Below are 22,520 nucleotides of genomic sequence, written 5' to 3'. Positions count from 1 at the left end.
TATGGAGCACAGTCCAGGAGTGAGGGTGGAGGCGGGACAGGTACAAGTTGGATTCACTGTTTAAGGTGTGACGGCTAGCATAGAGTCGTTCCAGTAAGGTACTCCTCCAGATAAACATTTGATTCTTTTTTCCATTTGGCAAAATGAAATATCACCACTTGATAAGACCACCAACGTACAAACGATGGATGGATACAGAAGTAATGTCCGGACAGAAGGTTGTTTATGACAGGGGCATTCGTCCCGGTGGAAAGGATCGTGATGTGGACCCGCTTCCAAGCTCCTATTTCAATTCTTCCTGAGACTATTAGTATATTGGTGGCTGCAATCTCCACAAACAACAAAAACCAATGTACTCACATCGGTGGATTCCGACACGGTGACAACTCTCTCCACTCCTCTTCAACCAAAGTGTGAGACCTTTCTGAGTATACAGGAGAGCCATCGAGTTTCATAACAAAGGAGATTCTATCTCTTAACGGGCCATCTTCATGGATGACCTGATTTTTAGCGAGACTTTGGGATATCAAATAAGAGGCTAAGACTTTCAAGTTTCTGTGAAGCAAAGATAAGGCAATACTACTAATAGTAGTTCTTCATCAAGCATCTTAAGTAGTCTAAGTATCGTGTCACAATTTGAAATATGTTGATGTCCTATTTATAGCTAATTGTACGTGTTAGAGCCGCATCAAAAGCATTCCAATACATATAAACCAATAAATTAAAAAGTAATTCAATGATCTAAAACACGCGCTTTACCAACCTTCCACCTACACCAAACAAAAAATCCAAGCACCTTACATCAACAACAACTCACCATTCAAATAAAGCAAATGAAACATCCAAACATAAAGCTCACCACACCATACGCCCCATTCCATCCATGCAAGCTATGCCTCCTCCCACGCCCTCACCTCCCTCCCACATCAACAAAGCTTCACATTCTGCGCTTGACGCAACATTTCAAGCAACATTATTCAACTCAAGGAAGTGCCCACATAACAGGCAAATTTACTCATAAATGGACTACCTCGCTACCAAACAAGGCCAGATTAAAGATACAGGATATTGGATCTTGGGATGGTACAATTTGGAAATGATTTGGTGTTGGTCTTGTCGCAACATGAGAGCTGACATTCTGGTGGTGTTAGACTTGGACGCATCTGCTATTGGCGCTAGATCGGAGATTACGCAGACTGTTGCGTCGGAGCCAATGTATGTGACTTGGTTGGTTCATTCGTCCAAAGGCTTCGCTTTATGGGTTGGTGATCACAAACGTGCTTTGAGATCCTACAAGCTTGATCTAGTCATTCATTTCATTCATGAACTCGTTTCATTGTTGCTGGATCAATTCGTGAACTCTTCAACCTACATCATCACAACGTGTTTCACTCACTCACCAACCACCTCCCCTCCACACAGACACGAGCACAAACTCCGCTGGCTGCAACGTCCCCGCACATGCCTCATCGTCAAGAAACCCAACGATGCCAAAACAGACCAAGCATTCTACAACGTCATCTCCTACCTCTCGACCGAATATGCAGATCTAAACATCGTAGTAGAACCAGGCACAGCACCACTATTCCAATCCCCACCATTCGATATGCCCGTAGTGCATCTCACACCGCCTGAGTCGGCGTTTGAAGAGTATAATCGGACGGTGGATTTTGCTATTGCACTTGGTAAATCAATATACCTTAATTCCTAATTTTTTTTCTTGTTGATACTCACACGACGCATCATATTAGGAGGAGACGGCACAATCCTCCACCTAACATCCCTCTTCCCAACCGCCGTGCCACCCATAATCTCCTTCTCGCTCGGCACGCTGGGCTTCCTCCTCCCCTACCAGTTCCAGCACTACAAGGTCGCGCTCCGCAAAGTCATCGACGGAGACGTCACGCTGCTCTTACGCATGCGTCTCGCTTGTGGGTTTTACAATAGTGATGGCACCCGGATTAACAAGTTTGGCAATGACGTGCCGGCTATGAATGAGGTGTATCTGGGGAGAGGACGGCAGCCGCATCTGATTCAGTTGAAAGTCGAGGTTAATAGCGAAATGCTGACTAGTGTTGTGGTATGTGTGCTGCATATCGATGTTGAAGTTGATTCGTTATCGTGACTTACTGCGTTTTTTTTGGTGGTAGGCAGATGGACTGATTTTCGCGACGGGCACTGGGAGTACAGCGTACTCGTTATCTGCTGGTAAAACCTTGAAGCCGTCACATTTTCAAGTTCTCAAGCAAACAAAATAAAACCATCTCTGACATACGTAATACACTCAATTTTAGGAGGCCCCATAGTCCACCCATCTCTAAATTGCATTCTCCTAACCCCCGTATCACCACGCTCGCTCTCTTTTAGATCAATCCTGCTGCCGCACTCATCAAACATCCAAGTCTCTGTACGTGACAAAAACGCACGTTTCCGCAAAAAAGCTTCTTCCTTTTCTCCTCAACTCACACAGGACTTTTCTTATATACTAGCTAACCCCACACACGCGCTCCAACGCCGAAGTAAGCATCGACGGACGCGCCCTGCACATCTTGCAAAAAGGTGAATACATAAAAATCGACATGTCAAAGTACCCGATACCGTGTGTGAATCGACTGGATGCGTCGCCGTGTACGGACGATGATGGAGATGTGGTGCATGCGTCGGCTGCGAGGGACTGGGTGAGGGATATTAATGGGATGCTGAGATGGAATCAGAGTTTTCGGAGTGGTGGTGAGGTAGGGCATTTTGATAGGGATGTGGATGAGGAGGAGGATGGCGAGAGTGAGGAGGCGGATGAGATTGTAAAGCCGGTCTGATACATCTGATACATTGTACGAGAAGTAGACGCTTAGATACTCATAATTACACAAATAAAACATTAGTTTCAACACCATTGAGTGTTTTCAATAACAGTCTTTCTGTAATAAGCAAATATCTACACACACAACTTCTGCACCCAACCCCTCTCTCTTAATTTCATTTCCTTCATCCCATTCAACAAAAAATATGCCCACGCCCATTTCTTTTTACTTTTACAAGGAGTTTATACGAGACATTGCTTATTCCTTTTGCTTCTTTGCTGGTGGAGCTCCGGGAGGACCCTTGGGAGCAGGAGCAGGGAGGAGAGACTTGTGTACGTGAGGGATGACACCTATATGGGTTGGGTGGTGGGTGTTGGTGAGGATGTGTTGGATAGCGATTGGTAATGATTGTACATCAAGCGTCTCGACACATTGCGATAACAAGCAACTTGATAATGGATGACAAGCAATCAATTGACACGTACCACCACCGGCAATAGTAGCACGAACCAAGGAGTCCAACTCTTCGTCACCACGGATTGCCAATTGCAAGTGACGGGGGGTAATACGTTTGACCTTCAAGTCCTTTGAAGCGTTACCAGCCAATTCGAGGACTTCGGCAGTCAAGTATTCCAAGATGGCAGCCGAGTAGACTGCGGCCTTGGCACCAACACGAATGTTGTTTTGGGAACGGGCCTTCAAGTAACGGTGGATACGACCTGACAGGTACGTAGAGGGTATTGATTAGTGTCATGCATTGTTGATGGTTGATGGGAATAGTGGGCATACCGACTGGGAATTGTAGACCAGCCTTTTTGGATGAATGAATTGTATGTTAGTGGTGTGTTGAGATGAATTTTATGGTATAATCAGTGATGTAGTTGTGTTTGATCCAAATGCTAAACATGGTGACTGCGACATTTAAACGATAAACAATATAAGTATATATGATACATACACGGGCAGCACGAGAGAGAGGTGGAGCCTTGTCCTTCTTTGATGATCCAGCTTTTCCTCCTTCCTAAATATATCAAACCAGTCAGATTACATGGTATAAACGCCAACAAAACAAAAACACGAATGTTGGTGAATGGCGAGATATGCTGATATGGGAATGGTATGATATGAATGGATGAATGTGATGATTTGTATGATGGGTAGGCGACTGGATACTTTTTATAAGTGAAAAGCATCTCGTCTTGTCACCATTCCCTCATCGTTTGATGGCCATGCAAAACAGCCATGTTTGGTGGTGGAGATTACACGGGAAAAGACTGGTGGATTCATAGGTAGTGATACGGTGTCTGCAGATCAAGAGTGGGACCTACCATTTTATGATTATTTGGACTAGTCTTGGGGGTTGTATGTGGTTGTATGTGAGTTTTGTTTTGTTTTGCTGAGCAACGACGAACAAATGACCCCCACTGATGTAAAACTGATCAGGACCAAAACGACGCGTTTTGGCTCTTTATCTGGTAGATCTAGGACCAATTTAACTGAATATAATCATACAAATCGAAAAACATGCACAGATCGTGCTCATGAGGTGTTCAAGTTATCAGTTGGAATTGTAGCGTGGTTTATATCGGAATCGAACTGGACCTCATGCTCTATACGTGTTTATATCAGTAAAGAACAAGAATATGCTCTTTTGCTGTTAATCCTTTAATATTTAATCTTCTCTTCTCCACATTGAATCCAAGCTCAAGTCGGACTTTTGCACAAATGCTAAAAATGGCGAGAATAGTCCTGTCGCCCCGCCCAATCCGTATCATAATCCTCATAGCCATAGGACTCCTAATCCTCATCTCCTTCTTCAGGTCCGGCCCACCTCCGCGCAACAGACATCACGAACCAAACCATCATCATGACCTCGCTTCAGACGACACTGATCCTAATAACCCATCCGTCGCACATCAAATGAAGCAGCCAAATGCACGCAGACGGCCGCCGAAACAGCACCAACAGGATGTGCTCGAGGATGTCAAAGATCCTGTTAGAGTTATTGTCAACGCTAGTCGGGTTGCAATGGGACCGATGCAGAGAGATAGAGACTATGTCGGTGGGAACCAGGCGACCCATTTCGTTGGTGTGCTGGGAAGTGTGGCCAGTGATGTCGATAAGGCTGATGCTATTAAAGAGGTAATGGTTTGAACCCAAGGGTGGTGGTTTAAGGGAGGAAAAGGAGTGATGACACGTTGGTGATGACGTTTATTTGGCGTATAGCTTGATTACTCTCGTACTGTGGCAGCTTCATGTGAACCTGCTACCTCAGACACACACGCCAACACAACCCTTAACCTTCAATTTTCACACTTTAGATGATGGTACATGCATGGTCTGGCTACTATACCCGTGCCAAAGGATGCGATGAAGTGAGACCAGTGTCGGGTGAATGCCACAATTGGTACCAGTTGAGTGTTTGTTGACATGATGACGTGTTGGACCCACCCAGATGTTAAAACTCGTTTTTATAGAACATTCACAATGCTGAATACGCCCGTGGACGCGTTATCCACATTGTATATAATGGGGCTGGAGACTGAGTACCAGCAGGCAAAGGAGCTTGTGCTGGAGATGAATTTTGATATTGTATGTTGCATGCACAGGTCATGTTTTTTTGCGCAATGATTCTTTCAAAGAACAACGGGAACAAAGGTGTCCTGTTGTTTAGCCCATTGATGCTTTTCTGCTTGCTCTTATTCTTCTAACACAACTCGTCTTCCCTTAGCCGACCAGTATAAACCTGTTCGAAACCGTCATCCGTGTTCTGGGCGGTCTCCTCTCAGCCTATGATCTGGAAGGAGATAAACGATTCATTGAAAAGGCAGTCATTCTAGCCGATATGATATTACCTGCCTTCAACGATGGTGAGTAGCAAGAAAAAACACCCACCAACGAAATTGATACTTAATCAATTCTAACTCATCACATCCTTACACAGCATCAGGAATCCCATCAAACCAAATCCTCCTTGGAGTCCAACAGGAAGAGCGCAGCAACCACTTGGGCTACAAGGCCGTCAAACTAGCTGAAATCGGAACAATGCAAATAGAGTTTCAGTATCTTTCTGATATAACAGGTAACGTTACATATGCTTAGAAGGGACTAGGACATATGAATATATTCGTTTTTAAGCATGTTCAATCCGGCAAACAATTGAATTCCAATACTATAACAGGCAACATCACATATGCTGAAAAGGCACTACGGATATACGAGCACTTGATTGCCGTGCCGAAGCAGATACCGGGACTTGTCGGATTGACTGTACAGGTTAAGGGGGATAGAATTGATGGACATGATCAGAGATATGGGCTTGGTGCTGAAGCAGATAGTTATTATGAGTATCTGCTGAAGTTGTGGCTTGCTACGGGTGTGGATAAGTATAGGGTGTTGTATGATGAGATTGCGAATGTGAGTTTTTGCGGTTCGTCTGTTTGATGAGTGTGCTTTAAGTTACTATTTAAGGTTTATTATGTTAGATTGTGTTAACTGCACAAATCCTTCGTGTACTCTGCTTTTTGTTTTCGCTGACCTCAAATACCTCCCGCTTAGAGCTTTGCCAGAATGGCTAAAACCAATTCAAAGGGACATATCTATGTGCCGACCACGAATGCTGCTAATGATGGAACGACAATGGCGGATTATCACTTTGAACATCTGGTAACAGAAAAACTGTTTTCTCTTTTCCAACCAGAATGTGTATTTACAAATCTCAATTCCATCCGTGCCTAGTCATGCTTTGCAGGTGGAATGTTTGCATTAGGCAAGTTGACAAACACACATAGAAGCTACATCCCAAGACTTTACATTTTTCACTGTCTGACAATCTCATCAATACATATATAGGAGCTCTAACAAAACCACACGGAAACTGGACAACGCATCTCAATATTGGTCGAGGAATCACCGAATCATGTTTCTTGTCATATATGGTGTCTGAAACTGGACTTGGATCAGAGTTTGTGGATCCGCATACTTTCGCACCTGGGTCTTCGCCGTATTACATCTTGAGGTGATTTCTCGATCAGAATTGGCTTTTTTGGTTAGGATGTTTATTGAACGACGATTTGATGGATCTCTTTAGACCAGAAACAATTGAAAGTATATTCTATATGTGGAGGTTGACTCATGATCCCATGTATCGGGAGTGGAACTGGGTTATTGCTCAGGTAGATGCTCCTCAATGTGGCCTTTTTCTGGTTTGAAACGTCCTCAACCAACTTGGTTCTTTCCATAGAACCTCAACAAGTCATGCCGTGTCGAGTTTGGATTCTCTGGGTTGAGCAACGTTGATATACTGCCTCCGATGCATGATAATTTGCAGCAGTCGTTCTTCCTGGCTGAAACACTCAAATATTTGGTATGTCGATATGTTTTTGACTGTCTGTTTTTGCAAGGTTTGTGATGGCCGCTTTTGACCCGTTTTGAATCACTTTGTTTAGTATTTGACTTATACGTCAGATGATACCATCTCGTTGACGGACTTTGTCTTTGTAAGCAATTAACTTTCAAAGCATGTGGTCGTGGTAAAAAACGGTATATCCTCAGCTCACATCTTTTTACCAGAACACCGAAGCACACCCTCTCTCCATCCGCGGCAAAGGCCGCCGCAAAGACATTACCACCCCAATCCCATACGCCAACGAAACATCCAGTCTCGCCATCCTCTACGGAACAGGCACATACAAACCACCCTCAAAACCACAACCATTCGGCCACGCCGTCCAATCCCCATCTCCATCATCATCTCCATCATCGTCCGAGTCCACACCACAGCCATGGTGGATGCAATACAAGGACGCCCGTAAATTCGAAAAGGAGGAACGGAGACGACGGCTTGAGTCCCAGGTTGGGCAAAGTGGAAATCCGTTTGGTGGGGATGGAAATGGTAGTCCGACTGTGAGTGGTAAGAATGGGGTATCGAGGGTTGACAATCGGGTTGATAATCCGAGGTTTGCGATTAATCCACGGCCTGCGGTTGTTATTGCTGAGAGGGCCGCTGTTGAGGCCAAGAGGGTTGTGGACGCTGCTGCTGCTGCTGAGCAAGTCAAGACGCGTGAAGATGTTGCTGCTCCTGTTGTGGAAGCAGTAGTAGTGGAAGAAGAAGAGGGTGATGAAGAGCAGGTTAGTGGTGCTCCTGTCGAAGCAGTCGCTGCTGCTGTGGAAGTAGTAGAAGCCACTAAAGAAGAAGCTGAGTCTATCAAACCAGTGGATGAAAAGAATAGTGTTGAATCAAATGATGATGATAAAGCAAGATTGGAACGGTTGAAGAGGGAGGAAGAGATTAAAATGGAAGCGAAAAAGGTGGCTGTTATGGAGGTCAAGACCTAGAGGATAATTTATTTATATAATAGTTAGTAGTTTCTAATTGTATATTATGGCAACACGCAATAGCATTCGATACATCCGCAACATACATCATGTGGTTTATTGCTTTTGATATTTGGAGGGCCAAGTTTCGAAGCACAGTGAACATTATGGAAAGGAAACTATGTATGATGTTAATGATAGCGTTGAATACATGTTTGAATGCGTAGATCACGTCTACACTCGTCTACCTGGAAACCCAGCTGGAAACCGTTTGGAAAGTTATGAAATGTGATTTGCAACTCATCCAGTATTGACTCGCGTTCACGAGAGCTTTGAGTCAATTAGCTCAGTAGAAATAACCGTGTGGTCCTTTTGAATTAAGTCTTGACCTGCGATTCCTCAGCTCTAGTAATCTTGTCGACTTCAATCTACGATTAGATCGTAGTTTGGTAAGTGTCGTCTATTCAGCGTTCTGGGGCTTTAGAGACATGGAAATAGTAGCATTCTGACTTCAATCGGACATCTTTCACTGATCATCGCATCCATAATAGGCTGGACAATACACTGGACTAGCGTAGCATCAAAACATCAAAACGAACAATTAGAAAGAAATCAACAGCAGGTAATAGGCGAGAATAGGATTGGAGGACGCAATGATTTGCTTCTCGGGAATGAGCTGAAATCTTATATGTAGTAAAAGCAAACCTACTTTAAACTACATGCTAAAGCTACTCTCGTTACTCTCTGTAGAATAGATCCTAGCATGGACGAAGAAAAACTCATAAAACTGCTGGTGGAAATAGTGAAGAAGAATCTACCAAACACTCATATTGATGATGTAGATCCTTCACTCATCACGTGGAGAGCAGAAGTTTTCAAAGATGAACCTGTTGTGAATATGAGACGCTGTGCCGGGGATATTCGGAGTTTTATAGTAACCAATAGCATAGACAAGCAGAAAAACCCAAGGGTAAACGAAATGACTGTGAGTATCGAAACCCAATTCGAGCTCGCCATTCGTCGCCGACCCTTGTACGAACAGTTTCCAGAGATCGAGGGTCTAGCACGAAGTATTGAAGAGTTAACGACAGATGTAAAGGAGTTGACTGGGTGGCAGCGACATGCAGACTTGGCTCTGGAGACCGTAATTACCACTACTGTAGAGGAATATGAAAAGCATGTTCTCAAACTTCGTCATCAACCATCCAAACCAATCCGTCTATACAAGAAAGGAACAATATTAGATGAGTATTTGAACCCATACTGTCAGCTAGATGGCTTGCTCCGACGAGCCGATGGAACTTGGGTAGTCTGTGAGGCAAAACACCGTTTGACAATGGCCCAGTTGAAAGCCGCAATCTCAACATTCGCTGCCTTTGGAAGCTATTTGAACAACTTGCCCTTCATAACAATACCAGAAGACTGGGCGACACTCGAAAATCGCGGATATTGGAGACAAGCACTGGAGTTTAAGAGTCTACAACGAAACAACGATATAAACATAGTAAAATATTTAGGATTTAGGAGTCGTGAGCACCGTATGGAACCAGACGATGACCCAGGATTGGTGGCTCGCCGCAATGGTATCATCCTTGTTTTGCCAACCCATGACAATTTTTGTGTACTGCCCCAGGACAAAGTCATCCCATAAATTGCCGCTTGGAATAGTGTCGAGTCAAAGCTACCAAAGCAGTAGATGAGAAGAATAATGTTGAATCAAATGATGAAGATAAAGCTCGATTGGAACGGTTGAAGAGGGAGGAAGAGTTCAAAATGGAAGCCAAAAATGTGGCTGTTATGGAGGAGGACAAGACGTAGATGATAAGTTAATTACGCAATAGTAAGTTTCTAATTGTTTGTTATGGGCAACACACAATAGCATGGTTGTGTCTATCAAAACAACTAACAACTCTGACACATTTCGCTCCATCAGGTCTCAAGCGAGTCACTCACAAGAATCAAGAGCCTCCTCTGGTCTCACCACCATACCCATGACTGTCTTGCATACACTCGGGCCATCACGCCACCGGCCAGTGGTCAACACCATTGACATCCATCGAAGTTAGACGTTTTGCGCCGACCTGGGACCTCGGTGCAGTTGGTCATAGCGGATGATGTGCTTTTCATTTTCGCAGGCCGGACTCTGGATGTGTGCTGTGGGCGACATTCGGTGTCGTAGTATACACCAGCCCAATGTACATGCGGTTTCTTCCACGATGTTCCAGAGTTGGTGGGTTTGCCTTGAATTTAATTGGTATGTGTGCTCGCTCATCATGTGATGGGTTATGGAACTTGTGCGTGGTGGTGGTGGACAAGCTGTTTGCATTGAGTTGGCTGCTAGTATGTGAATCTTGGTTTAATTGATGCTCGTGCTCTATTTGGAGGGGAGAGAGAGCTAGTGGTACCTGAATGGAAACGGTGCTCAATGTGGCCATAGCCCAGTCCCAAGCCTGGTTGAGAAATACAGAGGGAGCATGTTCGTTTCACGCAATTGTTGATTCTGTGGTTCTGTAGGATTTCAAATGCTGATTGATGATTGAATCTATTGAAATTGAATTGAATTAAAAACATGTACGTGATTTCCTCCTCCTAGTCCCAGGTCTTGGTCTTGGTTCAAATGTCGCGAACCTGTTGCGTGTTTTACAAGATCCACTATTATAGTGCGACAAAGGGTTGCAATACAGGATGAAAGATAAATGAGAATATCACTCGGATCTTAGGCGTCTCGTTGCCTTGATGTACGCTGGTCGGTTGTTCCGTCGTTGATGACGTAAACTGACTTGCGTCTTTCAAAAGTCAGCTTGTGTTTCACGAAACTTGAACTTAGGAATTTAAAGAGCCAAGTACAAGGTAAGCCCCTAGATTGGTACATGATGATGCAGTTCTTGCTTCTGGCTCGCCTTAGAAAGTGGTTTTGTTCTGATTTTGCCACAATTCAAACTGTTTTTCCCTTTTGATTACATTTTCTCACGTCGTTTTTACTCTCTGGTATAGGTAAGGGCCAGTAAGCAGCAGAAACATGTTGATTTGAAGTGCATCGTGCCATACTATCTCGTTTTGAACCGTTGAAGCTGTGCTGTGAAACAACATCACAAACACATGCATCAATCATCAACTTCTCCACGATTTCACACACCGTCGTTCTCAAACTTGAACCCAACACACCCGATTCTGCTATTGAAACTTATTGGTCTCATTTAGAAATCAAGATGCCAGCCGTCGATTTATCCGAGCTCCCCACCACAGAGTCACGAATTACCTATAACAAGCGTGATTTGTTGATTTACGCTTGTGGAATCGGTGAAGAAGATTTCAGATACGTGAGTAGTTGCTGATGTGTCCGTTCTGTTTGTGCTTGAGACCAAATCATGGCAAATTGCGTGGACGGGCATTTAAGTCTCACATTCAGAATACATGGCTTACATGTCTTTTTGTTGCTATAGACTTATGAATTGAACAAGGACTTCCAAGCCTTCCCTTCAATCCCTGTTGTTTTGGGGTAAGTGGTGTCTTCATCAAAACACGACATCTTCATGTCGCTCGTACTCACCCATAACTAACCCACCTCCACAACCCTACCATTTTTAGCGGCTACTCACAAGACGTTACCGATTTCAGCAAACGAGCTGGAGGCGGATTCAACGTCCCTGGCGTCAAGCTCGACTTGACTAAATTGTTGGATGGAGAACGTATGATTGAATTGTACAACCCTCTGCCTCTTGAATCCAAGGGGGAGTTGATTGCAAGGGGACGTACTACTGGTGTTTATGATATTGGCAAAGGTAAAATGGTGGTGCTATGAGTCGTCAGTTAGATATAGTTGGAGTAAATGATTCTTTTTTTGTTGTAGCCTGCATCATGGAATCCGAAACCGTCATTTCTGATGCAAGTGGCAAGAAATACGCCAAGATCATGTAAGGGCCGTTTGTCTTTGCTCCAATTTCCACTTCTAAGGGTTTAACATGTTGTCATATGTAGTGGTCGTGCCTTCTTCCGTGACGCTGGAGGATTCGGTGGTCCAGCACCAGTATGCGCTTTCATAATGTCTCTGACTGTACGTATATTTCACTCACACTACACTACACTTCTCTTTACAGCCCAAACCACCACCAGAAGCAACCCCACCAAAAACACCTGCCCACAAGGTGGTTGTAACCCCAACACGTGTAGAGCAGGCTCAGCTCTACCGTCTCTCGTCTGACTACAACCCTCTCCACATTGTATGTCTGTGTTATTCAACTTTGGGTGTGTTTTGTATTGAAATGGTTTCGTTTTGTAGGACCCAGTATTTTCTGGCAAAGTAGGCTTCAAGGTCCCCATCTTGCACGGCTTGTGCTCGTACGCTCAAGGTGTACGTGCAGTCTTGCAGGCTTATGGAGAGAATGATGGACGTAGACTTGTATCGTACAGGACTCGTTTCAGTGAGTGCTTGGACCACGACATTCTCGATTTATTTCCCAGTGTCGTTAAAAGACACGAGAAATCAAGGGATGTTGTCTGACCCTCCTTTTTTGAATAGCACACCCCGTCCTCCCTGGCCAAACCTTGTCCACTGAATTGTGGAAAGTCAAGGAAGATGCCGAGACCATTACCGTTGCATTCCAATCTACCATCAAGGTATATTTTAACGCTTGCAACGTCGCGTTTTTTTCGCTGTGTTGCGGAAAACTGACCTTTTTCAATTATTGGTAATAGGAAATCGGCAAAGTCGCTCTTGGAGGCGGTGTTGCAGTCCTTAAGAAGTCATCTTCTCCCAAGCTTTAAATTGGCTCCACCAGAAAGGAAACAAGAAATAGTTTTTACCAAGAAAATTGGGACTGGTTTCAAATAAAAAATGGATTTTGCTGTTTACTACCGTTTGTGTATGTTGTCTATGTAATTCTATTGATGCGATTCGTGCTCTATTCTATTCTGTTCTATAACTTATTTACTCTTTTTAACGATGGATCTTGCCTCCATATTGCCTACTCCAACTGCTTCTGAACCTCCTCCGCGAAATTCTTCTCCACCTTCTCAATCCCCTCTCCACACTCATACCTCACAAAATCCACCACCTCAACGCGCACACCCTTGGCTACCTCCATCTCTGCAACCACATCCTTGACCATGCCACCGCCAAACAAGAACTCTTGCTCCAGCAACCCGTCCACAGTCAACGGATTAAAACCCGTCACATGCTGAGCAAGCCTCTTCCCAAACCGCTCAATCTCATCCACGACACCACCATCCACATTCCCTGTTTTATGTACTGCTTCCCGCGCAGCTAGTACCACCATAGCGCCCATCCTCCCCATATCGCTGCCCGGCAGCGTGTGTATGTAGCTGGATACGATGGTTAGCGGATCCGATGCTGCGATACGTGGCGGCGGGAGGGCGATGCATGCTCGTCGGAGCGTGACGCGTTCGCCGATGGTGCCTATAAGTGTTGCGAGGAGGTCCTTTAAGGGAGTATTATCTTCTATGGCGGGAGAATCCGGCAGCGGGAATGCAGGTGCATCTAATAATCTACGTGCATCCACATCATGCAGACACGTCGTGCTTCCAAACCCCACAACACCAGCAAGACTCTCACCAAACATCACCCCCGTCACAGCAGCTCGCTTGACAAACGCCTGAAACAGCGGTCCACGTATCGCGAAATCCGTTTCACTGTTTACTTCAACCAGTATCCCTCTGACGCCCCGTCCTTTAATTAATGTTGATGGTGTGATGCTGTATATGACACCCTCAGCAGCGACACGATCGAGTTTGGCAGCCTTGGCGGTTCCTGATGCGAGTGCGTCGTGGGAGAGCCAGTCGAGTGCGGCTGGGATGGAGTTGTTGGAGTGGGAGAGAGCCTTTATTATTTTGGATAGTGGTGCGTTGGTTTGCTTGCGGAGGAGAGAGACGAGGTTTGCTGGTGGTTTTGAGGACGTGGCAAAGTATCGGGATGGGAGATGTAACGCCGTGCGCCTCCATATAGTAGGAAACATCGTGTTGTTTGGATGTGTTTCTGAGTTTCAAAAAAAAATTGTGAAGGGGAAAGGTGAGTCAAGGCATTGACGATCGGTACGTGTTCTTCAGTCTTCCATTATATAAACGTATATAAATACACGTGATTTTCAATTTTAACACGTCCGCCCAATACATCTCTTTCCCGCACTCACCCAAATATCCAAACATTTGAAATCCAACAACAATCAAAATCAATGTATCCGCCTATAGACGCAACCTCACCGCTAGCCCACGAAGTCGCGTACAATGCCATCGACTATGCCATGTCACGTGGCCTCGTAGTTCGAGCACCAGCTTCCGTATCTACATCAGAAGACGTACCTATTGTAACTCATGCTCCATTCGCACTTTTCCCAACCCCGTTTCCTAAATCTGCGTATGAGAATGCAGTCGAATTGCAGCCTATATTCAACAAGCTGGTCGATTGCTGTGCGAGGGATCATGAGTTTATCACAGAGGCTATGGAAAGGTGATAAGTGTGGTTTGAATGATGGAGGGTTGCGATTTGCTGACGTTTTGTTTTGAACTAGCTTATCAAAAGTCGACGATTTCGTGGAAAAGCTGTATGATATATACAAGAAAGTGCATGCGCTTGGAACCGCTCAGGTTTGCCGAAAACACCATTCTAATTTGAACATACCCTCATCATAACTCACACATTCGTATACTAGAAAATCACGTTCGGATTACACAGATCAGACTACATGCTCCATAACTCTTCCAAACCGGGCGAGCCCGAAACATTACACGTCAAACAGGTCGAGCTAAATACAATCGCAGCATCGTTCTCGTCGCTATCACATCATGTATCGAAACTGCATCAGTATCTGGTGCGTACCCAACCGCAGTATACGTTGCCGGAGCACTCGTATATGCCAGAGAATACGAGTATTGAGACTATACCGAGGGGGTTGGCTAAGGCGTGGCAGTTGTACGGTAATCCAAAGTGGGTATTGGTGTATCTTTGAGACTTCTTTGGCTTGCTGGAAGACATAGATATTTAATGAGTTTTTGGCATGATAGGGCTGTGGTGGTCATTGTAGTTCAACCTGGTGAAAGGAATGCGTTTGATCAGAGGTGGATTGAGTATACATTGTATAACGAGTAAGGATTTGTCAAAGCTCGAATTCAGCAATTTTCATGGGCGTTTTTTTGGCTCATTCTGTCTTTGGAATAGGTACAGTATCACCCTGATACGAAAGTCACTAGCCGAAATACACGAACAGGCATCCATTCATAGTCCTGGAGGTCCTCTGATCCTGTAAGGCCACCTTTACCCTGACCTTTTTTTGCTTGACTGTATCCTAATACCCTCACTCTTCTAGCAACGGCCAAGAAGTAGCCGTAACATACTTCCGCGCAGGCTACTCCCCAACCGACTACCCAACGCACGCCGAATGGGACGCCCGACTCCTAATCGAGTCATCCAGCACAATCAAATGCCCAAACATTGCCTACCACCTCGTCGGGTCCAAGAAAGTGCAGCAGATACTCGACCAGCCTGGAATGGTCGAACGGTTTATTCATGATGCGGATCAGGTTGCTGCATTACGGAAGTGTTTTATGGGCCTGTATCCACTGGATGGAAGTGCGGAGGGGATTAAGGCTATGCAGGATGCGCTGGAAAGTCCCGAGAGGTTTGTTATGAAGCCGCAGAGGGAGGGTGGAGGTATGGTGTGCTTGTTCTGAAATGCTTTCGTAATTCTAGTAATGTTTGGTTCTTTTTTCGCTTAGGAAACAATATATATGGAGACGACATCAAAACAACACTTCAAAAACTATCGCCAGCTGAACGAAACGCATACATTCTCATGGACTTGATCAAAGCACCCGTACGTAAAAGCATTATGGTGAGGTTGGGCAAGGTGATTCCTGGGGATGTGGTTAGTGAGGTTGGGATTTATGGGATCTGGATCAGGTATGCAGTTGTGGGCCTGAGTCTTTTTTTGCATTGAGAAACTAACGCAGAAAACGTACCTTTGCTGGTTTTCTAGTGAAGGAGATATAGTTCATATGAATGAAACAGGCGGACACTTGTTACGAACTAAAGCTAGCAACTCTAACGAAGGGGGTGTTGCAGCTGGGTTTGCAGTGTTGGATTCGCCGTTACTCATGTAGTTAGAAGAACAAGATAATATAACGGTACGGCATGAGGCCAATGATGAATGTACGATACGCGAACTGGTACTGCGTGCGTTAACTTTGGTACAGTGCACATGAAAACCTGTAGATCGTCACCAGAGTCAAAAGCAGCATGTTCAGCTATTTTGACGGTCCGATACGCGTCATTAACCTGCAGTTTGTACGCAGCACGTCTCCATATACTCTGTCATGAATTGTTTTGGAACTCTCACATGTCGATTTTCACGTTTCCGTGCCTTTACACTTCCATCATTCCAAAACTTGGAATCCCGAAAAGAAGTGCTACGTGGTCGCTGTTAAAACAACGATACGGCAGTGCCAAATACTTTTTCAAGCATCAAGAAAGAGATCTTGACCGTAATTCCTCTCCTACATCCCTTCAAAACACACTTGAATCGCAAATACCCTGCAAGTGTACCAGAACGTGCAAAATGAGGTATGCAAAACACTCAATTCATTATTTACACTTCCCAAATGGCCGAATACACGTTTGCAACCGTCAACTTGCTCATTCTAATCCATATTCCACATCATTAGCATTGTAGCATCTGAATCCCAAGCAGACACAATCAGAGCACAGACCAAGCTGCAACTAGAAGCTGATTTACGTCGGATCTTGTCGAGAGACAAGAAAGTATCGCCTCCTGGATCGGCGAATCAAGTCGAACAGGCTGATTCGCAGATATACGTTGTAGATGATGAGGAGACTGATGAGGATCTAGATGATGGATCTGGGGAGGTCGCGGAGGGAGAAGTGTGTCTCGTGTCGTCGGGTATTAAGGGTGGCGATGACGCTGATCGGTATTGGTTGGCGTTTCATGTAAGTGGTTTGTGCAAGAACTGTGTTTTGAAGGGGTTTAACGGTTGTGTTTTCGTTTGTTTAGGTGCCTTGGGAAGAAATGGATTCGAGTATGGTTACTGTGGCTGGAGTTGATATGGTGGTTGTTAGGTATTGGGAGGATTATAAATATGTGAGTTTTGTTGACTGTTGTTTGGACTTTCAAGTTATTCGAGTTTATCTTCGTTGTTTTTGGCGTCTTTGAACAAACTGTCTCTGATATTCTTTTTTCTCTATGAAGGGAACTATGTTTCCGCATGAGTTGAAGCCATTCGTACCCGGAACTGGTCTGTATGAAAAGATGGTGGCTAATAGGGCCTTTACTAGCTCGAAAGGTAATTGACGCAAAAGAAGGAGGGCCTACTAACTTTTGATACCTTGTCGTTTCACGATACCTTTTGATACCTTTCACGAGAGCTCCGACGTCTCTGTAACACGACTCCCGTCTTAATATAGGATACCGTCGAGCAATGGACTTTCTAAACACAGGCAAAGTGCCAAAGATGTTTAAATGGAAGAACTGGGGCATGTCTGGCAAATACAGAACAATTGTCGCAACCGATTCTCCTGAACCAGAAACCATTACGACTAGTAGACCCCAACGACGTGTCTCATCAACTCAAATACAACAACCACCTCAACAGCAACAGCAGCAACAACCTGTACGAGCTAAACGAGCAGCCACACCCCAAATTGTGACTCGAGGAGCAACACCGAAACAAACATCCCCAGAAGCCGACTATAGCACCACGACCAATAGTAGATATACAGCCAAACCTACTTACAACACCAACAACGCACGCACAAAACCAACCGTAAACCACCTCCTCGCCCAACTTTTCCCCGAAATGAACCAGCTCGACGATGACGGCCACAACCGACGCGCACCCACACCACCCATCCAAACTAAACGTGTACGAGATCAACGACCCGCCGTACGTGGTCGCCAAACCGGGAATGCACACATGTATGCTAATACTAACGCAACTCCCGAACCGCTATCGACATCAACGCCTAAAATCATGTTTATGAATCACCGGGATGCCAGTGCGCCATTACCGGATGAGTTGAGGCACCATTTGATGAACACGTTGGCGTATAGGGTAAGAGAGGGTGCGCGGTGCTTTGGGAAGCTGACGGGGTTTATGAAGAATGTGCCGAGACGGAAGGGCGGTGAGAGGGCGGGTGTGTTGGGGGATTTGAGTAGGCATGTTGAGGTTGCGCGGAGTATGGTACGTATCAGGTATTTTAATGGGTCTACTTTTTTGTAGATGAATTTCTAACGTTTTAAAACTAGGTTATGAGATGGGGCGCTGAAGATCGCGGTGAAGTGGACGTTGATGAGCGAGTGTTGAACGGGAATAAGAAGAGGGTTAATGCTGCTGTTGGTGCTAGTAATAGTGCAGAATTGGAACGCGGGAATCTTAAAAAGGCGAAACGATGATGATGACAAGTTATGTTTCGTGTAGGATGTTCCCATGTTCAGATTATTATTACACACAAGTCAGTTAGCAGCAAGGTCAAGAATGTAGACAAATCCACGTAAAAAAAGGGAAATATAATTTTAAACTTTAGAACTCTGTACTCTGTATGTGATTTCATTTGATGCCTGGGTTCATCGTCAGTTTGCGCCAAATTTTCATTGGATTAAGGCAAAGAAGCTAAAGAACGTGGCAGTACATTCAGCACTACTGCTATTACTACCAGAACACGTGCTCCACCCACATACAAAGCAGCGACCTGCCAATGCGCTGACTGTAACATCGAGAACCGTTCGTGCAACACGACTTCATACTTTGAAAACCAACTGACACCACAAGACAAAGCAAGCAAACTCAATCAAAAATGGTTCTCCATAGCATCGCCACTAGTAAGCTGCATTCACGAGTCACTCCACTAGAGCGACCGCTACGTTTGTGTGTGGTTTCTGTTCGTGGAAAGCAAAATGACGACACAATCCATTTTCTGGGCAGCTCTTTGAGCAGGGAGAAGCAATCATCTGTTACCGGAAATGAAGCCAGCTTGGATGTACAACTAACATCTTTTCATTTTTATAACTAGTTCGAGCAAAGAAGGGCCATGAAAACGACCTCAAGGCCGTGTTAACTGAGTTGGCTAAAGCTACACGGACTGAAGCCGGAAACTTACAATGTAGGCGCTAAACTCAATCATATTAGTCCCCAATGAATATTTGCATTACGACGGTTCCGTCTCTCAAATCACTACACGCACAATTACTAACACACGAATACTTAGACGACCTCACCCAAAACTCCTCTGACGCATGTGAATTCATCTTCATTGAAGCATTCAAGGATGAAGATGCATTGAAGGCTCATGCTACGAGTCAGCATTTCAAGACGTTGGGACGCAAGAGTATGTGCTTTGTGTTGTAGACAAACATTGTTGGAGTGATGTATGCTAATTCGACGTGTGGTTTCGATAGTGAGAGATTTCTTGGATGGACCAGCCAAGATTGTTCGATTAAAGCCAGTCATGTAATCTTGCTTCTTGCATCAAAAATAGTCTTTTGTGAAGTGCATGAAATGAAGTGATTGTTCATGAACAAATCAGGTGCATTTCGCGTAGATCTATACGTCCTTGTGCTGAGAACTATCGCGTTTCGTGATTCATCACGCACCTCATCTTGCTGGCTCGTCGTGACCCAAAAACTTGATCTCAACTTTGCGACAGTCGACAATGCCACCCTACTCGCCCCGCCTAAACCGTCTGCGAACAGCAGTAGTCAAGTACCCGATAATCCCAGTTCTTATAGTAGCCACCATCTTCTTTCTCGCACTCCATTCAGATTCCCCTCCAAACTTGATCGAGACATCTCGAACCAAGCGAGACAGATTAGACGCAGAACAGCAGCAGCATGTTATAGATCTCGATGTTAGGCCATTGCAACAGCCTGTTGCGCCTGTATTCAAGCCCAGTCGAGTCAAGGAACAGGTGGTTGGACAGCCAACATCAACTCCATTATTATTAAAACGGTTTGATAATTTCTTGGGTGGTGATCGTGGATATGAAGATGTGGAGATGATGGATGGTGTTAGAGATGTATGTGTTGCTGTTGCTTTTGGTGTTGGTTAATCCTGTTTGACGTTTGATGTTTGGCGCACATGCCAACACATATTTACTTGAATCTAGATGATGAAACACGCATGGAAGGGCTACCTGACATACGCAAACAACACAGACGAGCTGCGTCCCATCTCCCGTCGCGGCCACAACTGGTACAATGACCAGTCCCTCCTCGCAACACCCGTTGACTCGCTTGACACCTTCTGGCTTATGGGCCTCCATGACGAGTATACAACTGCAAAGGCAATGGTGCTCGACATGTCATTCGATAAACCAATCACGATTAATTTATTCGAGACTATTATTCGCCAAGTCGGTGGACTCCTGTCTGCATATGATCTCGACGGTGACGTCGCTTATATCAAGAAGTGTGTCGAGCTCGTTGATCGCGTGATGCCGGCTTTTAATGGCACGCTGGGAATACCGGGTAATCAGGTGCAGCTGCAGAATGCCGTGCCGCAGGATGGGAGGGGTGGGGTTATTGCAGAGATTGGGACGCTGCAGTTGGAGTTTCAGTATCTTAGCGATGTTACGGGGGATGATAAATATGCTAAAGCTGGGTTAAAGATTTATGAGACTATGCATGCGGCGATTACGGCTGGGAAAGGGTTGTATGCGACGCAGTTTGGGATTTTGGGCGGTGGGTTTGCGTTTGCTGGTGGTGAGTTTTGTCTGCTTTTGAGTTTGCAGAATTTTTCGAGTACAAACGCACCTGACTTTTCTTTCCTTCCCGAAAGACAAGTATGGATTAGGTGCTGGCGCCGACTCGCATTATGAGTATCTGTTGAAACTGTGGATATCGACTGGTGAAGAAAAGTATAGGGCGTGGTATGATGAGAGTGCTGAGGTGTGTACTGCTAAGAAAGCCAATATGGGAGAACATCTATCTGTTTTTTTTTTTTTTTTTGGCGTTACTGAACATTTTCACTTCTTCAGACCTTCAGCTCCATGTTTGTAAAAGAAGCAAATGGCCACACATGGATACCGAATACGTACTATACTTCCTCTGCCACGGTTCCCGAACCCACCATGGAACATTTGGTATGTAAAAATGTCAGTGCATCTCCTACAGGCCAAAAAACCGAACTGACGATTTATTACCTTTAGGCTTGCTTTAGTGGCGGCATGTTCTCATTGGGAGCACTCACATCACGACGTGGAAACTGGACTCGAGAGCTTTACATTGGAGAACAAGTAACCAAGACGTGCTACGGAAGCTATAACACGAGCAAGACTGGATTGGGTCCAGAGCGCTTTACTGGAGATAATTTGCAGGCTGAGACGGCGTATTATATACTTCGGTAAGAAATCATGTCGATGATGATATGCCGACGGTGTCTAATTCTTCTTTTTTACGCATAGGCCAGAAGTGATTGAGTCCATCTTTTACATGTGGAGGTTCACTCATGATCCTATTTACCGAGAATACGGAAGAAACATCGTCCAGGTATGCTGTCGCTGAGTTTATTCAGTACCACGTTGCATTATAAAGACTGAACACGACTTTGTTTTGCGCGTTTCCCAGGCCCTAATCACCCATTGCAAGAACGAAGCTGGCTTCTCTGGCCTCACAAACGTCAACAACCCCAGCAGCCAAGACGATCTCCAACAGTCCTTCTTCCTCGCTGAAACCCTCAAGTACTTGTACCTCCTCTTCACCTCAGACGATACGCTTCCACTCGAAGACTATGTCCTGAACACCGAAGCACACCCCATTTCCATACGAGGGCGAGGAAGAAGAGCGAATCCCAAGACATGGAGTCCAATTCCATTCAAGACGAAAGAGTATGGAGGGTTGGAGCCTCGTGATTCTGGTGCTGATGTGGTTGTAAAGACGAATGTTGGTGTGCCTGAAAACGAGGCTGTGGAAACGAAGATTGTCGAAATGTCTGAGAACAAGGAGAAAGTAGGAGTGCCAGATAAGAGGAAGAAGAAGAAGAAGAAAAAGGTTGGCTTGTCGCAGAAACAAAAGTCTGCGATTGTTGAAGATGATATACGGAATATGATGAAGCAGGGACATGGTGACCGTAAATCGTCATTGAAAGAGCCAGTGGAGTAGAGATGGTGTTTCTGCTTGGGGACTTTTTTTCTTAATATTATTCTTCATTTTCAAATCCCTCACGTAAATAAATTCAAGTTAACATGTAATTATCTGTGTGTGTGGAATGAGTTGGTGGTTGTTTTTAATTATGTGGGTGTCGATGGAGGAGAGTGTGACATCTTGTGCTGAGGGAAGTTTGTGGGTGAGAAGATTTGGTTTGGATTCTGAAACACAGAGACTGCAATTTGTTTTTTTATCTGGATAGGCATATTATGGACTAGATTCTGGTGATGGCTCTCGT

At 44.9% G+C, this 22,520-nt stretch overlaps 7 protein-coding genes across 7 annotated transcripts; 5 read left to right on the top strand and 2 right to left on the bottom strand.

The window, feature by feature from the left end:
- Positions 1–1,123: 1,123 nt before the first annotated feature.
- On the top strand, positions 1,124–2,816 carry UTR1 (NAD+ kinase; the record flags this gene model as incomplete). The annotated part of the gene is made up of 6 exons (XM_031168532.1): positions 1,124–1,215; positions 1,423–1,685; positions 1,752–2,080; positions 2,151–2,208; positions 2,295–2,407; positions 2,490–2,816. The coding sequence occupies 6 exons, from the start codon at positions 1,124–1,126 to the stop codon at positions 2,814–2,816; spliced, it is 1,182 nt and encodes a 393-aa protein (XP_031025517.1).
- A 243-nt stretch (positions 2,817–3,059) lies between these two features.
- SmJEL517_g02603 (uncharacterized protein) lies at positions 3,060–3,994 on the bottom strand (the record flags this gene model as incomplete). The annotated part of the gene is made up of 5 exons (XM_031168531.1): positions 3,060–3,151; positions 3,287–3,520; positions 3,591–3,612; positions 3,760–3,822; positions 3,878–3,994. 5 exons carry the CDS (start codon positions 3,992–3,994, stop codon positions 3,060–3,062), a joined length of 528 nt encoding a protein of 175 aa, XP_031025553.1.
- Positions 3,995–4,535: 541 nt separating this feature from the next.
- SmJEL517_g02602 (uncharacterized protein) lies at positions 4,536–8,138 on the top strand (the record flags this gene model as incomplete). The annotated part of the gene is made up of 13 exons (XM_031168530.1): positions 4,536–4,943; positions 5,123–5,214; positions 5,279–5,393; positions 5,533–5,671; positions 5,746–5,883; positions 5,983–6,218; positions 6,360–6,467; positions 6,540–6,552; positions 6,654–6,819; positions 6,892–6,976; positions 7,045–7,167; positions 7,250–7,300; positions 7,374–8,138. The coding sequence occupies 13 exons, from the start codon at positions 4,536–4,538 to the stop codon at positions 8,136–8,138; spliced, it is 2,439 nt and encodes an 812-aa protein (XP_031025554.1).
- Positions 8,139–11,326: 3,188 nt separating this feature from the next.
- Positions 11,327–12,881, top strand: SmJEL517_g02601 (uncharacterized protein; the record flags this gene model as incomplete). The annotated part of the gene is made up of 9 exons (XM_031168529.1): positions 11,327–11,437; positions 11,561–11,616; positions 11,706–11,899; positions 11,968–12,031; positions 12,096–12,144; positions 12,215–12,337; positions 12,397–12,538; positions 12,637–12,734; positions 12,813–12,881. The coding sequence occupies 9 exons, from the start codon at positions 11,327–11,329 to the stop codon at positions 12,879–12,881; spliced, it is 906 nt and encodes a 301-aa protein (XP_031025518.1).
- A 200-nt stretch (positions 12,882–13,081) lies between these two features.
- Positions 13,082–14,089, bottom strand: SmJEL517_g02600 (uncharacterized protein; the record flags this gene model as incomplete). Its single annotated transcript, XM_031168528.1, has 1 exon — positions 13,082–14,089. One exon carries the CDS (start codon positions 14,087–14,089, stop codon positions 13,082–13,084), a length of 1,008 nt encoding a protein of 335 aa, XP_031025519.1.
- Positions 14,090–14,305: 216 nt separating this feature from the next.
- GSH2 (glutathione synthase) lies at positions 14,306–18,535 on the top strand (the record flags this gene model as incomplete). Its single annotated transcript, XM_031168527.1, has 14 exons — positions 14,306–14,580; positions 14,642–14,717; positions 14,783–15,057; positions 15,135–15,215; positions 15,289–15,372; positions 15,437–15,780; positions 15,846–16,029; positions 16,106–16,225; positions 16,791–17,073; positions 17,138–17,224; positions 17,333–17,426; positions 17,548–18,194; positions 18,243–18,323; positions 18,389–18,535. The coding sequence occupies 14 exons, from the start codon at positions 14,306–14,308 to the stop codon at positions 18,533–18,535; spliced, it is 2,778 nt and encodes a 925-aa protein (XP_031025555.1).
- A 1,256-nt stretch (positions 18,536–19,791) lies between these two features.
- On the top strand, positions 19,792–22,237 carry SmJEL517_g02598 (uncharacterized protein; the record flags this gene model as incomplete). The annotated part of the gene is made up of 7 exons (XM_031168526.1): positions 19,792–20,154; positions 20,245–20,839; positions 20,916–21,025; positions 21,115–21,219; positions 21,286–21,479; positions 21,541–21,625; positions 21,704–22,237. 7 exons carry the CDS (start codon positions 19,792–19,794, stop codon positions 22,235–22,237), a joined length of 1,986 nt encoding a protein of 661 aa, XP_031025556.1.
- Between the last annotated feature and the right edge of the window lie 283 nt (positions 22,238–22,520).

Source organism: Synchytrium microbalum (genome assembly GCF_006535985.1).
Source record: "Synchytrium microbalum strain JEL517 chromosome Unknown SmJEL517_scf0011, whole genome shotgun sequence".
Lineage (NCBI taxonomy): Eukaryota > Fungi > Chytridiomycota > Chytridiomycetes > Synchytriales > Synchytriaceae > Synchytrium > Synchytrium microbalum.
Note: the sequence above shows the minus strand (reverse complement) of the source record. Positions and strands in the feature narration are given on the sequence as shown.